Below are 19,612 nucleotides of genomic sequence, written 5' to 3'. Positions count from 1 at the left end.
CCAACGAAACCGCCCACCGGAATTGTTTGGCTAAAGAAAATGCTGCCTTCGTCCGCAGACGTATAATACGGTCTATCTGACAGTTCGGGATTTATTTCGAAACTTACGTCGATATTTATTCTGTTTAAAAATGAATAGACTATTTAAAATGGATTTAATACGGTCCTGTGTTCGGTTAACCTTCGAAAAGAAAACTTTAGAAACAACTGTCGAGGTAATTGGCTTCGGTACGGGTGTATTTACCATAAACGGATGTAATTATTTCAATATAAACGTTATTTTTATTTAAAATAATGTAAAATTTTGAAAAAAAAACGTAATTAATAACCTCATATATAGTTATATAAATAAATTAAATCAATTTTTTGAACCGTAGAAATGTATTGTAACTATTCTTCTTTTTTATTTTTGACATCTAATATTAATTACAGTAACCACCTCAGTTCTTTTTTTAATATAAAACAAAACGCACCTCAGCTGTCAAATAATTATTTTTATATATATATATAGAAACGTCAATCGTTTGAAATTTAATATTGATATGTTCCCAGACGTAATGACGTCATGACATTTGATGAATATAACGATGCATATGGACAGGGACGGGCTAGGTTTTAAAGAAATATAATAATTTCGTTTAAATATATATTTTTAATTACTTATATTTACAACGATGAGAATTATACAAATTATTGATTAAAAATTTTCGAATTCTTCTTTGAATTGATTATTTTCACTGATTTTAAGAGGCTCTTCATCGTAATTATCGAAATTGCTGGTATCGCTGATGGATTTTAGAGCTGGTTTAAACGGTGGTTCCACTTGCCTGTTGTATAGGGCCATAAAGTCGGTATCTTTGAACCAACGGTGGTTTTTTAAATCCTGAGTGCCGTTTTTCAAATTACCGTACCTAGAAAGTGTCATAAAAACTGATCAAGCACTAAAATACCTAGAATTTTTGAGTTATGTAGACAAATATTGAAATATGGATAAAAAAGAAGTGTCACGTTACCGAAAAAAGGTAATCTGGGAATCAAAAAGACTCGAATGTGAGTGAGATGGTTACAGGAATTAAAAATGGGAGATCTGCCTGCGAGAATACCAAACATGGTAATCCCGAGTTAAAAAAATTTAAAACGAATACAAAATACGTGTGAAAGAATAACAAAAATGGTAATCCAAAGGTAAAAAATTGGAAAATGGTAACAAGACACTTAAGATAATTGGAAACAAAACAAAAAAAGTGCAAGGTTTTATTGGAAAATGTGTGAGGATACTAAAAATGGTAATCCAAAATTGAATATCGTAAATTTCGACAAGGGACAAAAAATAATAGGGAAAAATACTCAATAAGTTTCAGTGCAACGTGTGTAAGAATACCAAAAATGGTAATTAGTAGATAAAACTTGAAAAAAATGGTGGGAAAACAAAAAATGGGAAGCTGGAAAATCAATAGAAAAGTCCATAGTTAAAGCAAAAAATCGGAAAAAAACTACAACATGTTGTATATTTGGGTGGAAAGTGGGGATTGCCAAAAATGATATTCTAGAGCTAAAAAAGTTCTAAATGGAAATAAGACACTCGAAAGAATCAAGGAAAATATGAAAAATGTTGAAAGCTTCAGTGGAGCGTGTGTAGGATAAAAAAAAATGGTATTATAGAGCTAAAAAAGTATGTAATGAAAGCAAGAGACTCGTAATATCGTAGAAGTCAGTTGAGCGTATGTAAGAATGTTCAAAATGGTATTCTAGTACTGAAAAGTGGCAAATAAAGCTAAAAAATGAAAAATAATCGAGGAGAATATAAAAACATGTTGTGGATTTAATTGAAACATTTTTCGGAATTCGAAAAATGGTATTCTAGAGCTAAGAACTTCGAAAAGAAAGGCGGAGACTTGAAAAACCAAGAAAAATATGAAAAAATGTTGAGCAGAACGTGTGAGGGAATGCGAAAAAATGGTATTCTACAAGTAAAACAAAACGAATTCAGCATGAGGCGAAAAATTACCAAAAAAATATGAGAAATGTTGTAGGATTGAGTGAAACATGTGAAGTATTGACAAAAAATGGTATTCTACGAGTAAAACAAAGCGAATTTGAATATGAGATGAAAAATACCGTACCAAATATGAGAAATGTTGTAATGTTGTAGGATTGAGTAGAATATGTAGTAGTAATGACAAAAATCGTATTCTAGAGCTAAAAAAAATTGGAATGAGAGTGAAGAATGACAAAAAATGGTATTCTACGAGAAAAATAAAGCGAATTCGAAACATGAGGCGAAAAATTACTGCAAAAAATATAAGAAATGTTGTAGAATTGAGTGGAACATGTCAAGTATTGACAAAAATGGTATTCTAGAGCTAAAAAAGTTTGAAGTGGGAATGAGAAGTGCCAAAAAATGGTATTCTGGAGCTAAAAAGTTTGAAGTGAAAGATAGAGAGTTGAAAAACCGAAAAAGTATAAAAAAAGGTTGTGAGTTTGAGTAGAACGTTTGTAGGAATGCAAAAAAATGGTATTCTACGAGTAAAACAAAGCGAATTCGAAACATGAGGCGAAAAATTACCAAAAAAATATGAGAAATGTTGTAGGATTGAGTGAAACATGTGAAGTATTGACAAAAAATGGTATTCTACGAGTAAAACAAAGCGAATTTGAATATGAGATGAAAAATACCGTACCAAATATGAGAAATGTTGTAGGATTGAGTAGAATATGTAGTAGTAATGACAAAAATCGTATTCTAGAGCTAAAAAAAATTGGAATGAGAGTGAAGAATGACAAAAAATGGTATTCTACGAGAAAAATAAAGCGAATTCGAAACATGAGGCGAAAAATTACTGCAAAAAATATAAGAAATGTTGTAGAATTGAGTGGAACATGTCAAGTATTGACAAAAATGGTATTCTAGAGCTAAAAAAGTTTGAAGTGGGAATGAGAAGTGCCAAAAAATGGTATTCTGGAGCTAAAAAGTTTGAAGTGAAAGATAGAGAGTTGAAAAACCGAAAAAAGTATAAAAAAAGGTTGTGAGTTTGAGTAGAACGTTTGTAGGAATGCAAAAAAATGGTATTCTACGAGTAAAACAAAGCGAATTCGAAACATGAGGCGAAAAATTACTGCAAAAAATATAAGAAATGTTGTAGAATTGAGTGGAACATGTCAAGTATTGACAAAAATGGTATTCTAGAGCTAAAAAAGTTTGAAGTGGGAATGAGAAGTGCCAAAAAATGGTATTCTGGAGCTAAAAAGTTTGAAGTGAAAGATAGAGACTTAAAAAACCGAAAAAATTATAAAAAATGTTGTGAGTTTGAGTAGAACGTTTGTAGGAATTCCAAAAAATGGTATTCTACGAGTAAAACAAAGCGAATTTGAATATGAGACGAAAAATACCGTACAAAATATGAGAAATGTTGTAGGATTGAGTGGAATATGTGTAGTAATGACAAAAATCGTATTCTAGAACTAAAAAAAATTGGAATGAGAGTGAGGAATGACAAAAAATGATATTCTACAAGTGGAACAAAGCGAATTCGAAGTATGAGACGGAAAATTACCTCAAAAAATATGAGAAATGTTGTAGGATTGAGTGAAACATCTGTAGTAATGACAAAAATCGTATTCTAGAACTAAAAAAAATTGGAATGAGAGTGAATAATGACAAAAAATGGTATTCTATGAGTAAAACAAAGCGAATTTGAATATGAGACGAAAAATACCGTACAAAATATGAGAAATGTTGTAGGATTGAGTGGAATATGTGTAGTAATGACAAAAATCGTATTCTAGAGCTAAAAAAAATTGGAATGAGAGTGAAGAATGACAAAAAATGAGTGGAACAAAGCGAATTCGAAGCAAAAAATATGAGAAATGTTGTAGGATTGAGTGAAACATCTGTAGTAGTCTCACAAATGGCATTCTAGACCTAAAAAAGTTTGAAACGAGAGTGAGAAAAGCCAAAAAATGGTATTCCGGACCTAAGAATCATTGAATTTAAATCAAAGGTGAACAGAATTTGAAAGCAACGACAACAAGAGACTAAAACTAATATAGAAAAACACGCGAATTGAAAATGGTGGATAGAGGGAGAAGAAGAAAATGAGATTTAGAATTTAAGAGAAAAATACGGAAAATAGTGCGGGTAAAGCAGCGAATTGATGAAGAAATAGACGACACAAACATGCTCAAATTATAACATCGAAAAATGTGACGAAAAAAATTTGATTATTTGATAATTCACCTTCTGCTTAAATCTAGTTGCAACACGTTTTGAACGAGATGTTGTAGATCGTTCGTAAAAGTTCCTGGACATTTGTATTTACAAATAATGATCTTTTCGTATATTTTCATAACGTCCGCCGAAGCGAATGGGGCATAACCAGCGTTCATCTCGAATAATAACACCCCGAACGACCACCAATCCACCGCCTTACTGTAACCCTTACTTAGAATTATTTCCGGCGCTATATACTCCGGAGTACCGCACAACGTCCAAGTACGACCTTTAACAATCTGGAAACGAGAAACAGCGGGATATAAACAAACGTCGCTTTTGGGTTATTTCTTCAATTCAACCAACCTTACAAAAACCCAAATCGGCTATTTTCAAATAACCCTTATTATCGATGAGAATATTTTCCGGTTTCAAATCCCTGTAAACGATGTCGCAATAATGGAGATATTCCAGGGCTAATAACACTTGGGCTGCGTAAAATCTGGACAGAGTTTCGCTGAATCTGCGCATCCTGTAATTGTTATAATAATTAAAAATTTCAGGTGCGGTTCGATTCGAAACGAAACTTTCTTCTACCTTCTTAAATGTGTAAACATCTCGCCACCGTTGATAAAAGGCATGACGAAATAAACGTAACTGTTGTCTTTGTAACAAGCGTGCATATGAACAATGAAAGGGAAATTTATCGAGGACAACATCTTTTTTTCGAACTGCGTATGTTCTAATTGTTTCAATTTCATTATTTTCACTTTGGAAATGCACTTCATTGCGAAGAAAGCGTCTTTGTCGCCCCCGTTTTTATGCACCAAGTACTAAAACATATGATTCATTATGTATTTTAACCTTAAATATCTGTCATTTGTCAATGCGACGTGCCAAAGTTAGGTTAAGTTAGGTTAGGTTTGGTTAGGCGTCTTCTGCGATTGTTTTTTTTTTATTTTTTCGGAAATAGACAAAATTTTTCGAGACCTTTTTATATGAATTCGAAAATGGTGCATGAATTTTTCGTTGATCGTCTCGAAACGTTACTTTTACGTATATAATTTGATTTAATTTCGAAAAAAATGAGAATTTACAACGAAATTTGTTATTAAGGAGCTGAACCAGTGACTACACCACTATTTTTACGTACCCCGTATCCCGATAACGACCTATTCGTATAGAACTAATGGGGAGGTGTTCTTATATAAAACGATTTATCTGAAACTACCGGCCAAATCGCTGAATTTCGGCTTATATACCATCAGATACCGAAATGGTTCTTTCCAGATCACTCCACAAATTTCTAGAACTGTCTAGATCATTTTAAATCGATTACAATGGTTTTTGACTCATTTTAGAACTTTCCAGATCATTATTCAGAAAACGACTAGAACCTTTTTGTACATTCTAAATCGATTCCAAACGTTTGCATTTATTTCAGAACTTTCCAGATCATTCCAGAACTGTCTAGATCATTTTAAATCGATTACAATGGTTTTTGACTCATTTTAGAACTTTCCAGATCATTATTCAGAAAACGACTAGAACCTTTTTGTACATTCTAAATCGATTCCAAACGTTTGCATTTATTTCAGAACTTTCCAGATCATTCCAGAACTGTCTAGATCATTTTAAATCGATTACAATGGTTTTTGACTCATTTTAGAACTTTCCAGATCATTATTCAGAAAACGACTAGAACCTTTTTGTACATTCTAAATCGATTCCAAACGTTTGCATTTATTTCAGAACTTTCCAGATCATTCCAGAACTGTCTAGATCATTTTAAATCGATTACAATGGTTTTTGACTCATTTTAGAACTTTCCAGATCATTATTCAGAAAACGACTAGAACCTTTTTGTACATTCTAAATCGATTCCAAACGTTTGCATTTATTTCAGAACTTTCCAGATCATTCCAGAACTGTCTAGATCATTTTAAATCGATTACAATGGTTTTTGACTCATTTTAGAACTTTCCAGATCATTATTCAGAAAACGACTAGAACCTTTTTGTACATTCTAAATCGATTCCAAACGTTTGCATTTATTTCAGAACTTTCCAGATCATTCCAGAACTGTCTAGATCATTATAAATCGATACCAATGGTTTTTGACTCATTTTAGAACTTTCCAGATCATTCCAGAAATTTCTAGACTTGTCTAGAACTTTATAAATCAATTACAATAGTTTGAGCTCAATTTAAAACTTTCTAGATCATTCCAGGTCTGTCTAGATCATTCCGGATCTGTCTAGATCATTATAAATCGAATCCAATGGTTTTTGACTCATTTTAGAACTTTCCAGATCATTCCAGAAATTTCTAGACTTGTCTAGAGCTTTATAAATCAATTACAATAGTTTTAGCTCAATTTAACTCTTTCTAGATCATTCCAGATCTGTCTAGATCATTCCAGATCTGTCTAGATCATTCTAAATCGATACCAATGGTTTTTGACTCATTTTAGAACTTTCCAGATCATTCCAGAAATTTCTAGAACTGTCTAGATCATTTTAAATCGATTACAATGGTTTTTGACTCATTTTAGAACTTTCCAGATCATTCCAGAACTGTCTAGATCATTTTAAATCGATTACAATGGTTTTTGACTCATTTTAGAACTTTCCAGATCATTATTCAGAAAACGACTAGAACCTTTTTGTACATTCTAAATCGATTCCAATCGTTTGCATTTATTTCAGAACTTTCCAGATCATTCCAGAACTGTCTAGATCATTATAAATCGAATCCAATGGTTTTTGACTCATTTTAGAACTTTCCAGATCATTCCAGAAATTTCTAGACTTGTCTAGAACTTTATAAATCAATTACAATAGTTTGAGCTCAATTTAAAACTTTCTAGATCATTCCAGATCTGTCTAGATCATTCCGGATCTGTCTAGATCATTATAAATCGATACCAATGGTTTTTGACTCATTTTAGAACTTTCCAGATCATTCCAGAAATTTCTAGACTTGTCTAGAGCTTTATAAATCAATTACAATAGTTTTAGCTCAATTTAACTCTTTCTAGATCATTCCAGATCTGTCTAGATCATTCCAGATCTGTCTAGATCATTCTAAATCGATACCAATGGTTTTTGACTCATTTTAGAACTTTCCAGATCATTCCAGAAATTTCTAGACTTGTCTAGAACTTTATAAATCAATTACAATAGTTTGAGCTCAATTTAAAACTTTCTAGATCATTCCAGATTTGTCTAGATCATTCCAGATCTGTCTAGATCATTCCAGAACTGTTTAGATCATTATAAATCGATTCCAATAGTTTTTGACTCATTTTAGAACTTTCCAGATCATTTCAGAAATTTCTAGACTCGTGTAGAACTTTATAAATCGATTACAATAGTTTGCACTCAATTTTAAACTTTCTAGATCATTCCAGATCTGTCTAGATCATTCTAAACCAATTACAAAGTTTTGCATTCATTTTGGAACTGTCTAGATCATCCCACTTCCACCCACCGCGACCAAACTCCCTTATTATTATCTGGAGACAAAAGGGTGTTTAATACCCCAACGAGAAGTTGATTGGTGTTGGTGATGACAGAAAAAACCGTGTCTTTACATACTAACAAAGAATTTTATGTATAAATAGAAAAAAATTTAAAATCTCATTTTCCCTGTTTCACCTCCCGTATATTCAAACCTACATTTTTTTAATTTTTATATGAAACAAACGAAAATAACTTATACTGAGTCCCCTATATACTAAAATCTCCTTAATTATTGTTCTCTCTTTTCAAAATAGTTTTCTACGAAAAATATAAATAAAAATTATGGTACCCCCTCGTATATTGAAATATTATTCATTTTTTACGACTCAAAATTCATTTTTATATGAAAAATTCAAGAAAAAACGTATGATACGTCCCCCGTATATTTAAATCGTATATCTTTATCTTATGTTCCTATTAAAAACATATAGTACGTCCCTTATATATTCAAATCTACTTTTTTACTACTTTTTTAATTTTCTCTATTTCTTATGTATAATTTTTTTCAAAATATTTTTATCTTGTATTAAAAAAAAAACTTGTGATACGCCCCCCGTAAATACAAATCTTCTTTTTCACGTCTCACCGATTTAAAAAATAAAAATATCGAACAAAAAAAAAATTAAATAATCAGAAATTGATGAAAATTTATTTCTTACCACGTGCCCAAAAGACCCCGTTCCTAAAGTTTTTATCCTCGTATAATTTTCCAACCCTACGGAATCAGAGCTGATTTTTTTCTCCCAATTCACATAAAATTCCTCCTTCAATTTTTCCAAAATTTCATTATAAGTCGATTTGTTTTTTCCTTTCTAAAAAATAAATAAATAAATAATCGATACGGATCCAGCCCTGTATGATAATTCAAATTCAACTCACTGATTGAAGAATACAATTTTATTATCGATATCTTACCCTATAGAAATCCTTAAAAAATATCATATTTAGTGGTATATTGTCGATTTGAAAAAATTTGATTTTGAACCCACTTCGTCGTCCTCGACGACCACCTCTTCAGTAAACTGAATTAACATCTCTACAATATGTTATCGGAAGCTATCGAGTTGATGGACAAGAACAGATTGTGATCAATAACCGACGTCCATCCATTCGAAATGATTTTTAGTTGAATAATCAAATCAAATCTAAATATAGGTAGATACTTAATGCGCATGCGAATTTACAAAAATCTACACCCGCGATACTTTTAAAACATTTCATACTTACCGATAGAGCAGACGTCGTTAGAAGTTTATTATCATCCGAAGATTTTTTCATTTCGATTTTATTAAATCGCTTTGTTCTTAATTTAAATAACGGTTATCAAAACCTCAATGTCATACGTCAATGTTTACATAGAAACAAAAAGTGACGTTTTTTTTATCAATTCACCAAATAGAACTACATGATATATATATATATCTATGATACAGAACCCTTCAATGCACTCGTGACAGATTCGAATCTGCTCCATTCATTAATTCGATATAGTCGGTCGAGAGGGGCGTCAATTCAGACATATTGACAACGTAAAATATTATGCTAATATGTACACACTCGTATATTAAATCATATTGAAATGGGATTCAATACAGAGTGGTGAATATATAAAATTTGAGAGTAAATTCTTACGAAACAATATTAAATTACGAAATTAATTATTAATAATTTATTATTAGTGTTTTGAACGCCATCTTTAATTATACCTGCGTAATCAATCTGTATTACAGGAAACTGTAAAATACGTGATGTTATTAAACGACATATATAGAGATGGGATTTACAAATTTATTATGAAAAACAGTTATTTTATAACTATAATTTATTTTTTAGATGAAATATCTTATTGTATATGATAAAAATATTATAAAGACCTTCCCGTATACCACACATTTAAATTATATTGAATATCGGTTGTCAAAGCAGTCAACGTAAGGGCTGAATTCAATAAACATACTACTTTTCAAAGGACTACGAATAGGTCCTTTGTGGGAAGTTCAATATATGATAACTGAGGGCAAGGACTTGCTTAGAAAAGTATTATAGAAACGGAAAATACGAATTTACTATCTATTTACCAGATTTTTCGATATCTAAACTGTTTATATTTATATGAAACGTGAAAAAAGGACTCGATATAGAAGTTTGGTGTGTAGAAAAAAATCACCGAACAAATAGTGATTTTTTTAAAATGTTTTCTGTTCAATAAACAGAAGTAACCCTCCCCTAAAATAAAACGTAAAAGCTAATCTTCGATATATACGATGAAAAACAACATAAAATATAACATTGACGTATTTAAACAGAATCCCTTTGATAAACAGCAAATCCATAAAAACCTCTATGCATCTGACAAACAGATAAACCTCCCCAATTTTCCCTCGTTTCTCCCTGCAGGAATAAAGATCTGCGGACTGGGATAAGTTGGAAAATGCATCGAAGAAAACTAAAAATTTAATTCCACGGAAACATTATTAAATTGACGCCGAGGGGTCCTTACGCACTTTTGTCGAGAAGGGACTCGTCACAGGAACGGATTCGAAATGACAATTCTTTATTCTTAATTGTCGAAATCATAATATAAAAGTTTATAGCACTGAAAATTATCTCTTCTGTGACTCGCTTAATAAAATTTTGGCTGAATACTAGTAACGACCGAGACTTCTTTAATAAAAACGAAGAAAATCTGACAGAATAAGTAAGATAATAATCGTAATAACCTTGAATCCATTAATTTTCGAAATATAGAAGCTTCAAAGATAATTGAATCTTTATATTTTGTAGAATGACAGTTTGTCTTTAGATAATGAAGATTTTAAATCGAACCACGTTTTGTTTCTTTATAAAAGACAATTTCCAAAAACAAATTTCGCTTTATTTAAGAGACAAGTTAAGTTTATTTTGGGAAATGACAAGCTACAAAGACAATTGACAGTTTATTTTGGAAAAGTACAAGCTACAAAGAAAATTGGATCTGTGTGTTTGTAGAAGGAAGTCTTTGAAAACAAATACAGTCAATGTTTGATAAAAACGAGTTTTGAAGAAGTTTATCTTTGGGAAAAAATAGTCCTAAAAGACGAATGACTGTTTGTTTTAAAGAAGACAGTCTTTAAAAACAACTGAGAGTTTTTTTGAAGAAAACAGTCTTTAAAGACAACTGAGAGTTTATGTTTGGAGAAGACAATTCTAAAAATGTGAGTGTTTGTAGAAAACATTCTTTGAAGACAACTGATAGTTTGTTTTTGACAAAAACAGTCATAAAATACAAATAACTGTTTGTGTTTGTAGAAAACAGTCTTTAAATACAACTGGGAGGTATTTTTTGAAGAAGACAGTCCTAAAAGTGTTTGTGTTTGTCGAAAACAGTCTTTAAAGACAACTGAGAGTTATTTTTTGAAGAAGACAGTTCTAAAAGTGTTTGTGTTTGTCGAAAACAGTCTTTAAAGGCAACTGAGAGTTTATGTTTGCAGAAGACAATTCTAAAAATGTGAGTTTGTAGAAAACATTCTTTGAAGACAACTGATAGTTTGTTTTTGACAAAAACAGTCATAAAATACAAATAACTGTTTGTGTTTGTAGAAAACAGTCTTTAAACACAACTGGGAGTTATTTTTTGAAGAAGACAGTCCTAAAAGTGTTTTTGTTTGAAGAAAACAGTCTTTAAAGACAACTGAGAGTTATTTTTTGAATAAGATAGTCCTAAAAGTGTTTGTGTTTGAAGAAAATACTCTTTAAAAACAACTGAGAGTTTTTTTTTAAGATAGCTGATAGTTCATTTTTGAAGAAGAGATCCCTAAAAACGAATGACTGTGTGTATTTAGGAAAGACAGTTGAATCACATTTTGTTTTTTTATGAAAGACAGTTTACAAAAACAAGTAGATTTGTGAGAAAATTTTCAATCTACGAATAAACTAGAATTAAATTATATCATATGAAGTACAATTTTCAATTAAATATATCGATGAAAACAAATTAAATGATTTAATTCATATCCAAGTCCATCTCTGTTCATGTAAACCACCCTAGTCGACCGATTTAGCCCTTGTTGCAAAGTTTAATGAATTGTACTGCATTGTTACTTGTAGGAGTGCGATGGGGGTGACAAAAGTGTGGGGTAGGTGGTGTAACACATATATAGATTTTCGGAAACAGCGGTTAAGTGCCATTTTGAGTTTAGAGGGATGTAATGATGCTGTGGGAACTATTTTGATTTAAGTACATGCAATTTTAAATGATTATTTTTAGGTTAGATTTTTATTTATTAAAAAAAACGCGTTTTTCGATATATTTCAACAAAATGAAAGGTGTAGGGACATAAAACATTGACTTAAAATTATTGTCTATGTATTGAATATAATTATGAATCAATTTCTGTTATTTTTGCTTGAATAAATCCCTTTGAATGATCAGTAACGATAAACTTTGAAGTGACTTTTTATACGTAAATTAGTTTAATCACGTACTAGCGAAGAATGTAATTATAATTTTGATTAGGACGTTGAGAGTGAATCGCATATTGCATTTGGATATAATGCTAATCCTAGGGGTAATAATTGTCCCCTATTTTCAAAAGCATATCTAACGTAAAACGGCATCGCTGAAACTTACTTACCCGACTCGAATCGGGATTAAATCGAACAAAGCAATTTTCTGGCTTGCCCAAATTATTTAAAGTGATTTGTGAGATACGGAATAATACGTCGAATTTATTCACTAGTGATTTAATTTCCCGTATCGAACGGTTTTAAGGTCCAAACCGCTTTCAAATAATAATGTTAAGGGATTAAAATTATTATTTCAAAAATATATAAGCAAAGCAAGCCTCACTACGAAGTGAAAGCGAAAGACAAATAACTGTTTGAGTTTGTTGGAAACAGTCTTTAAAGACAAGTGAGTTGTAGAAAATATTCTTTAAAGACAACAAATAGTTTGCTTTTGACGAAAACAGTCATAAAAGACAAATAACTGTTTGTGTTTGTAGAAAAAAGTCTTAAAAGACAACTGAGAGTTATTTTTTGAAGAAGACAGTCCTAAAAGTGTTTGTGTTTGTAGAAAATAGTCTTTAAAGACAACTGAGAGTTTGTTTTTAAAGAAGACAATTCTAAAAATGTGTGTGTTTGTAGAGAACAGTCTTTGAAGACAATTGAGAGTTATTTTTTGAAGACGACAGTCCTAGAATGTTTGTGTTTGTAGAAAACAGTCTTTAAAGACAACTGAGTTGTAGAAAACAGTCTTTAAAGACAACTGAGTTGTAGAAAACAGTCTTTAAAGACAACTGAGTTGTTGTAGAAAACATTCTTTGAAGACAACTGATAGTTTGTTTTTGACGAAAACAGTCATAAAAGACAAATAACTGTTTGTGTTTGTAGAAAACAGTCTTTAAAGACAACTGAGAGTTTGTTTTTGAAGACAGTCCTGAGAAACCAAAGACTGTTTGTGCTTTTGTAGAAAACAGTCTTTAAAGACAACTGAGTTGTAGAAAACAGTATTTATAGACAACTAAGTTGTAGAAAATAGTCTTTGAAGACAACTGAGTTGTAGAAAACATTCTTTGAAGACAACTGAGAGTTTGCTTTTGTTGAATGCAATCCCAAAAAACAGTTTGTGTTTGTATAAGACAGTCTTTAAAGACAATTGACAGTCGGTTTTTGAGAAAAATAATTTAAAAGACGAATCAGGTTTTGATTTTCTGTAAAACACAGTCTCTAAACACAATTGACGGTTCGTTTTCCCAGAAGTATGTCTACAAAAATATTCTGGGTTATTCACGAGACAAACAGTTTTCAAAAGAAAATTGACAGTTTATTTTTAAAAAGTACAAGCTACAAAGTCAATTGACAGTTTATTTTGGAACAGGACAAGCTACAAAGACAATTGACAGTTTATTTTGGAAAAAGTACAAGCTACAAACACAATTAACAGTTTATTTTGGAACAGGACAAGCTACAAACACAATTGACAGTTTATTTTGGAACAGGACAAGTTACAAAGACAATTGACAGTTTATTTTGGAACAGGACAAGCTACAAACACAATTGACAGTTTATTATGGAACAGGACAAGCTACAAACACAATTGACAGTTTATTTTGGAAAAAGTACAAGCTACAAACACAATTGACAGTTTATTTTGGAACAGGACAAGCTACAAAGACAATTGACAGTTTATTTTGGAAAAAGTACAAGCTACAAACACAATTGACAGTTTATTTTGGAACAGGACAAGCTACAAACACAATTGACAGTTTATTTTGGAACAGGACAAGTAACAAAGACAATTGACAGTTTATTTTAGAACAGGGCAAGCTATTAAGACAATTGACAGTTTATTTTGGAACAGGACAAGTAACAAAGACAATTGACAGTTTATTTTGGAGCAGGACAAGCTACAAAGACAATTGACAGTTTATTTTGGAAAAAGTACAAGCTACAAACACAATTGACAGTTTATTTTGGAACAGGACAAGTTACAAAGACAATTGACAGTTTATTTTGGAAAAAGTACAAGCTACAAACACAATTGACAGTTTATTTTGGAAAAAGTACAAGCTACAAACACAATTGACAGTTTATTTTGGAACAGGACAAGTTACAAAGACAATTGACAGTTTATTTTGGAAAAAGTACAAGCTACAAACACAATTGACAGTTTATTTTGGAAAAAGTACAAGCTACAAACACAATTGACAGTTTATTTTGGAACAGGACAAGTAACAAAGACAATTGACAGTTTATTTTAGAACAGGGCAAGCTATTAAGACAATTGACAGTTTATTTTGGAACAGGACAAGCTACAAAGACAATTGTCAGTTTATTTTGGAACAGGACAAGCTACAAAGACAATTGACAGTTTATTTTGGATCAGGAGAAGCTACAAAGACAATTGACAGTTTATTTTGGAGCAGGACATGCTACAAAGACAATTGACAGTTTATTTTTGAAAAAACAAATTTTGGAAAGGTTAATCTTTGAAGAAAATAGACATAAATGACGAATAACTGTTTGTTTTTGTAGAAAACAGTCTTTAAACACAACTGAGAGTTTTTTTTTTTGAAGAAGACAGTCCTGAAAGACAGATGATTGGTAAAATTGAGATACCAAAAAGCAAATTTAAACAAAGTTTCCTAAAATTTCAATGTACTTTCGATATAATTTACAGAAATAAATATAAAATATCAAGTCGATGGACTTTATTCATATGTTTTTTCTCGTATAAACGATCTTTAACTAAATCCCCGAGTTTCTACTTTCTGATAAATTATAATTGACGATGCCGGGCGTTCCCCTATTTCTTCTATGATAATTTTATCACGAGAAAATGTCGAGTGAACTTTTATCTCTTTATCAAGCAAGATGTTGATGGATTATTCGATTATGTATTTGTTTTAGAGTTCCTTTGAGATGATCAATCAATATTTAGTCAACGATCCATCAATTTACACCTTCGTTTCAAATTCCAAGTTAAAACAAAGTTTACCAAATAACTTTTTGTAAATTTCGAAAATTTCTATGGAAACATCAGTGATTTTAATACGAAGATGGCCTCGCAAGTACAAGGACCGACCTAGAGATGGCGGTAGTTTCAAGTTTGAACAACCCACGTTGTTTGACAGCCATTAATAGTGAACTTTTTCGGTTTATTCGTAAATATATTAAAAGCTTTGTCGGGCTAAATATTTCTGGCACCATCCTCCTATTAAATCGCGAGCAATCATCACTTCTTTATAAATAAAACGAAAGATAACTTTAAAGAATTACGTTCGTTAGAAAAATTTATAATTTTAGGCACGTTCCAAGCTTTTCAAAAGCTCTAACCTCGATAAAATTGAGCAAACTCAAACTATCTATTCATCAAAATACTTTATTCGTTAGAATCGACCAGACAACTATGTACGCAGAATCAAAGCGACGTTGCCAAATAACTTAATAACGAAAACTTTTTCTACGAGTCATTAGTTTCGTTTTTAAAGACATTTCTTTAGCTTAAGGACAAAAAATTACCATTAGAAGTTAGATCAGAAGAAAAAAATGATTGGGAAACAGTTTGTAGTCTATTTTGCAGTTGTATTTGTCGAAATCAATCGAAAATTGGTGGTTGACATCAAGCCTGGACTGGATTTCAATCTCTAAAGACTTTCTCGAATGTTGATTTTGCGTACAGAACTTCAAAAGTCATTAGCTTGATGTAGCAGTGTTTGTACAAGGTTTTAAGTTGAAACGACATTTTCACGACATTTTGGAACCCATAATCACATGAAAGGCAGTGGTTTGGGGTACTAGAACTAGTCTGGATCCCACGAGGAACTGGAGATATAAAATAATGCTTAACAGATTCATTAGAAGTGATTCTAAATCTTCAACGTCTCCAAAAAAGTATAAATATGAAGCGTGGCATTTTGAAATGGAAGATTTTCATCTTAAACATTGGAAAATTCACCTCGTAGAATAGATCCAGCTCCTGAACTATATAAACTCGACCAGAACCTTTCGTGGTTGTTTTAATGTTGAAGAGATATTCGAATGAAACGATTCCACCCTGTATATTAGGAGATTTTAATGAAGTTTGATGGTAATACTCGGGATTTTTTTGTTTTTCGCTCGAATAAATTTAACGCCGATTTCTCACCTCAACGAGGTTACTTTCGAATCGTTATAAAATCCAAAATTTGATTTCTTATACTTGAAGTTTCAAATGCGAGATTTATATCTAGTCGAAAACTTTTCTTAACTCGGATTTATTATTCAGAACTTGAAATATAAAGTAACTTTATCGGAGTTTTTAATAATTTCATTCGTTCCGATAAAAAAACTATACGGGGTGCATTAATCAATTACCACTGATACGAAAAGTTGCCTTTACTTTTCGCACAACACCGGTAATCGTGAAATTTTGCTCAATTATAGATCAAAAGCAGAAACCAGAATAAGGGGGAGGTCACGTGCCACACGCAAGACAGTGATTAGTTTTATTTAGAAATTTCGTTGCAGCCCTCCTTTAACCTAACCGTAAATATCCTACTACCCTCTTTGTTTTAATGTCCTCCCCGTTATTTCGAGTGGAGAAATTACCAATAGTATTAGGAAAATATATAGAAAACGCTAACAATTAGAAATAAACGTTCGAAGGGCTTCAACGCCCTTTATCTCGAATACGAAATTTTTTTGAACGAATATTTTCCAGTTTTCTATCTTATAAAAGGGATCAACTTGTTTTTAAACACCCTGTATATATTCTAAATATGATAATAAACTGTTACTTATTCTATACAACTTCTATATACGAGGGGGAATCGAAATAATTGTTTCAAACACGTACAATTTATATTCAACAAATCCATATACAATTATAAATATTTGTGTACCTCAAAACTTAATTACCAACCCTCGTATACTTTCGAGCTTTACAATATTATGATTTTAGTTTTACTTTCATCAATTTTTTTCTATTAATTCCGTTTATTTGCTATTTTATTCACTTGCTGTATCAATTTCCTTTGTCTTCTTCTTTCCTGCGTTATTTGTTGTTGTTGTTTACCTCTTCTTCTTTTTTTTAATCTCTAGTTGTGTCAAATTGATTATTAGATTTTGTAGTATTATTTCCTTCAAGTTTAAACATCTCTTAACTTCTATATCTTATCCATTCTTAGCTTTTTTTACATCTCTCCTATTGTCATTTTATTTTGTAGCTTTTTGTTCAATAAATTATTATATTGTTAGTTGACGCCATGTTTTGAATGTCATATGTCAAATTTTTACTAATAGATCATATAATACTCCTAAATTGACAGCGGAAATTGTTCCGATTAAAGATCACAGAATTATAACGATTTCTCTATGTTCCGAGGTTTTAGCTCGGTTCTACGCATTCTCAAGCATGCGCAGTATATATAAAGTGTCTCGAACCAGAGAAAAAATGAATATTATTGTCCATTTAAGAGTATTACATGACAGATAGATGATAGATTAGCAGAAAAACTGTTTTTATTAATATTTATTAATTTTATTCCTACAGAAATCTAGATAAATAGAAATTCAACAACGACGCCATCTACGAATCAATTTTTGATATTATATTATAGAGTTTTACCAAAATTTGAATGAAACTCATTATATTTTCGAATATTTTTCATTATGAATAGAAACTTTTAATTTAAGAGCGATAATTTTAATAAACGAACGTCTCGTTGAATTTTTTTTATAAACGTCGTCTCACGTAAACCACCCTATTATTTATGACGTTCCAGGTATTTCCATTAAAATATTTCGGTGTACCGGTCGAGAATGAGAAGCCAGTGTCTCAAGCAGCAGTAAATTATCATTTTAATATACGAGGGCGGTGCAAATATGATAGAAATAAGCGTTTATATGTTTTAAAGGTTATGTGTTAGCGAACGCACTTTTTAATCGCGTGTTATAACCACGAGTAAACGTCAAATGTCAAAAATAATCATAGACAACAATAGAAATGATTTTAACGTCAAATACGTTAATATAAACGTAGTTTTCTATGATAATTTTAACAAAACTGAAGAAAATAACGATTGAGGTTCTAAATTATCATTGATACTATCAATATATTTTTTGTTTAACGTGGTAGAAGTACAGGACGGTTCAAATATGATCGAAATAAGCGTTTATATGTTTTGAAGGTTATGTGTTAGCGAACGCACTTTTTAAGCGCGTGTTATAATCACAAGTGAACGTCAAATGTCAAAAATAATCATAGACTGTAATAGAAATTATTTTAACGTCAAATACGTTAATATAAACGTAGTTTTCTATGATAATTTCAATAAAACTGAAGAAAATAACGATTGAGGTTCTAAATTATCATTAATACTGTCAATATATTTTTTGTTTAACGTGGTAGGAGCTCAGGGTGGTTCAAATATGATCGAGATAAGCGTTTATATGTTTTGAAGGTTATGTGTTAGCGAACGCACTTTTTAAGCGCGTGTTATAATCACAAGTGAACGTCAAATGTCAAAAATAATCATAGACTGTAAAAGAAATGATTTTAACGTCAAATACGTTAATATAAACGTAGTTTTCTATGATAATTTCAATAAAACTGAAGAAAATAACGATTGAGGTTCTAAATTATCATTAATACTGTCAATATATTTTTTGTTTAACGTGGTAGGAGCTCAGGGTGGTTCAAATATGATCGAGATAAGCGTTTATATGTTTTGAAGGTTATGTGTTAGCGAACGCACTTTTTAAGCGCGTGTTATAATCACAAGTGAACGTCAAATGTCAAAAATAATCATAGACTGTAATAGAAATGATTTTAACGTCAAATATGTTAATATAAACGTAGTTTTCTATGATAATTTCAATAAAACTGAAGAAAATAACGATTGAGGTTCTAAATTATCATTAATACTGTCAATATATTTTTTGTTTAACGTGGTAGGAGCTCAGGGTGGTTCAAATATGATCGAGATAAGCGTTTATATGTTTTGAAGGTTATGTGTTAGCGAACGCACTTTTTAAGCGCGTGTTATAATCACAAGTGAACGTCAAATGTCACAAATAATCATAGACCACAATAGAAATGATTTTAACGTCAAATACATCAATATAAACATCGTTTTCCATGATACTTTTAACAAAACTGAAGAAAATAACTATTGAGGCTCTAAATTATCATTAATACTGTCAATATCTTTTTTGTTTAACGTGGTAGAAGTACAGGGCGGTTCAAATGTGATCGAGATAAGCGTTTGTATGTTTTGAAGGTATGTGTTAGCGAACGCACTTTTTAAGCGCGTGTTATAACCACGAGTAAACGTCAAATGTCAAAAATAATCATAGAAATGATTTTAACGTCAAATACGTTAATATAACCATCGTTTTCTAAGATAATTTTAACAAAA

General features: G+C 31.0%; 1 protein-coding gene across 2 annotated transcripts; it reads right to left on the bottom strand.

Annotated features, from left to right (window-relative positions):
- Positions 1–631: 631 nt before the first annotated feature.
- LOC130891910 (cAMP-dependent protein kinase catalytic subunit alpha-like) lies at positions 632–9,086 on the bottom strand. Of its 2 annotated transcripts, none has more exons than XM_057796994.1 (6): positions 8,961–9,086; positions 8,393–8,545; positions 4,807–5,042; positions 4,576–4,741; positions 4,237–4,508; positions 632–910 (listed from the first exon to the last, which is right to left on the bottom strand). In XM_057796994.1, exons 1-6 carry the CDS (start codon positions 9,009–9,011, stop codon positions 697–699), a joined length of 1,092 nt encoding a protein of 363 aa, XP_057652977.1. In that variant the 5' UTR covers positions 9,012–9,086; the 3' UTR covers positions 632–696. The 2 variants fall into 2 exon arrangements, with proteins under 2 accessions (XP_057652977.1, XP_057652978.1); XM_057796995.1 differs by lacking the exon at positions 8,961–9,086 and adding an exon at positions 8,649–8,791.
- Between the last annotated feature and the right edge of the window lie 10,526 nt (positions 9,087–19,612).

This window comes from Diorhabda carinulata, chromosome 3 (genome assembly GCF_026250575.1).
Source record: "Diorhabda carinulata isolate Delta chromosome 3, icDioCari1.1, whole genome shotgun sequence".
NCBI classification, from domain to species: Eukaryota; Metazoa; Arthropoda; class Insecta; order Coleoptera; family Chrysomelidae; genus Diorhabda; species Diorhabda carinulata.
Note: the sequence above shows the minus strand (reverse complement) of the source record. Positions and strands in the feature narration are given on the sequence as shown.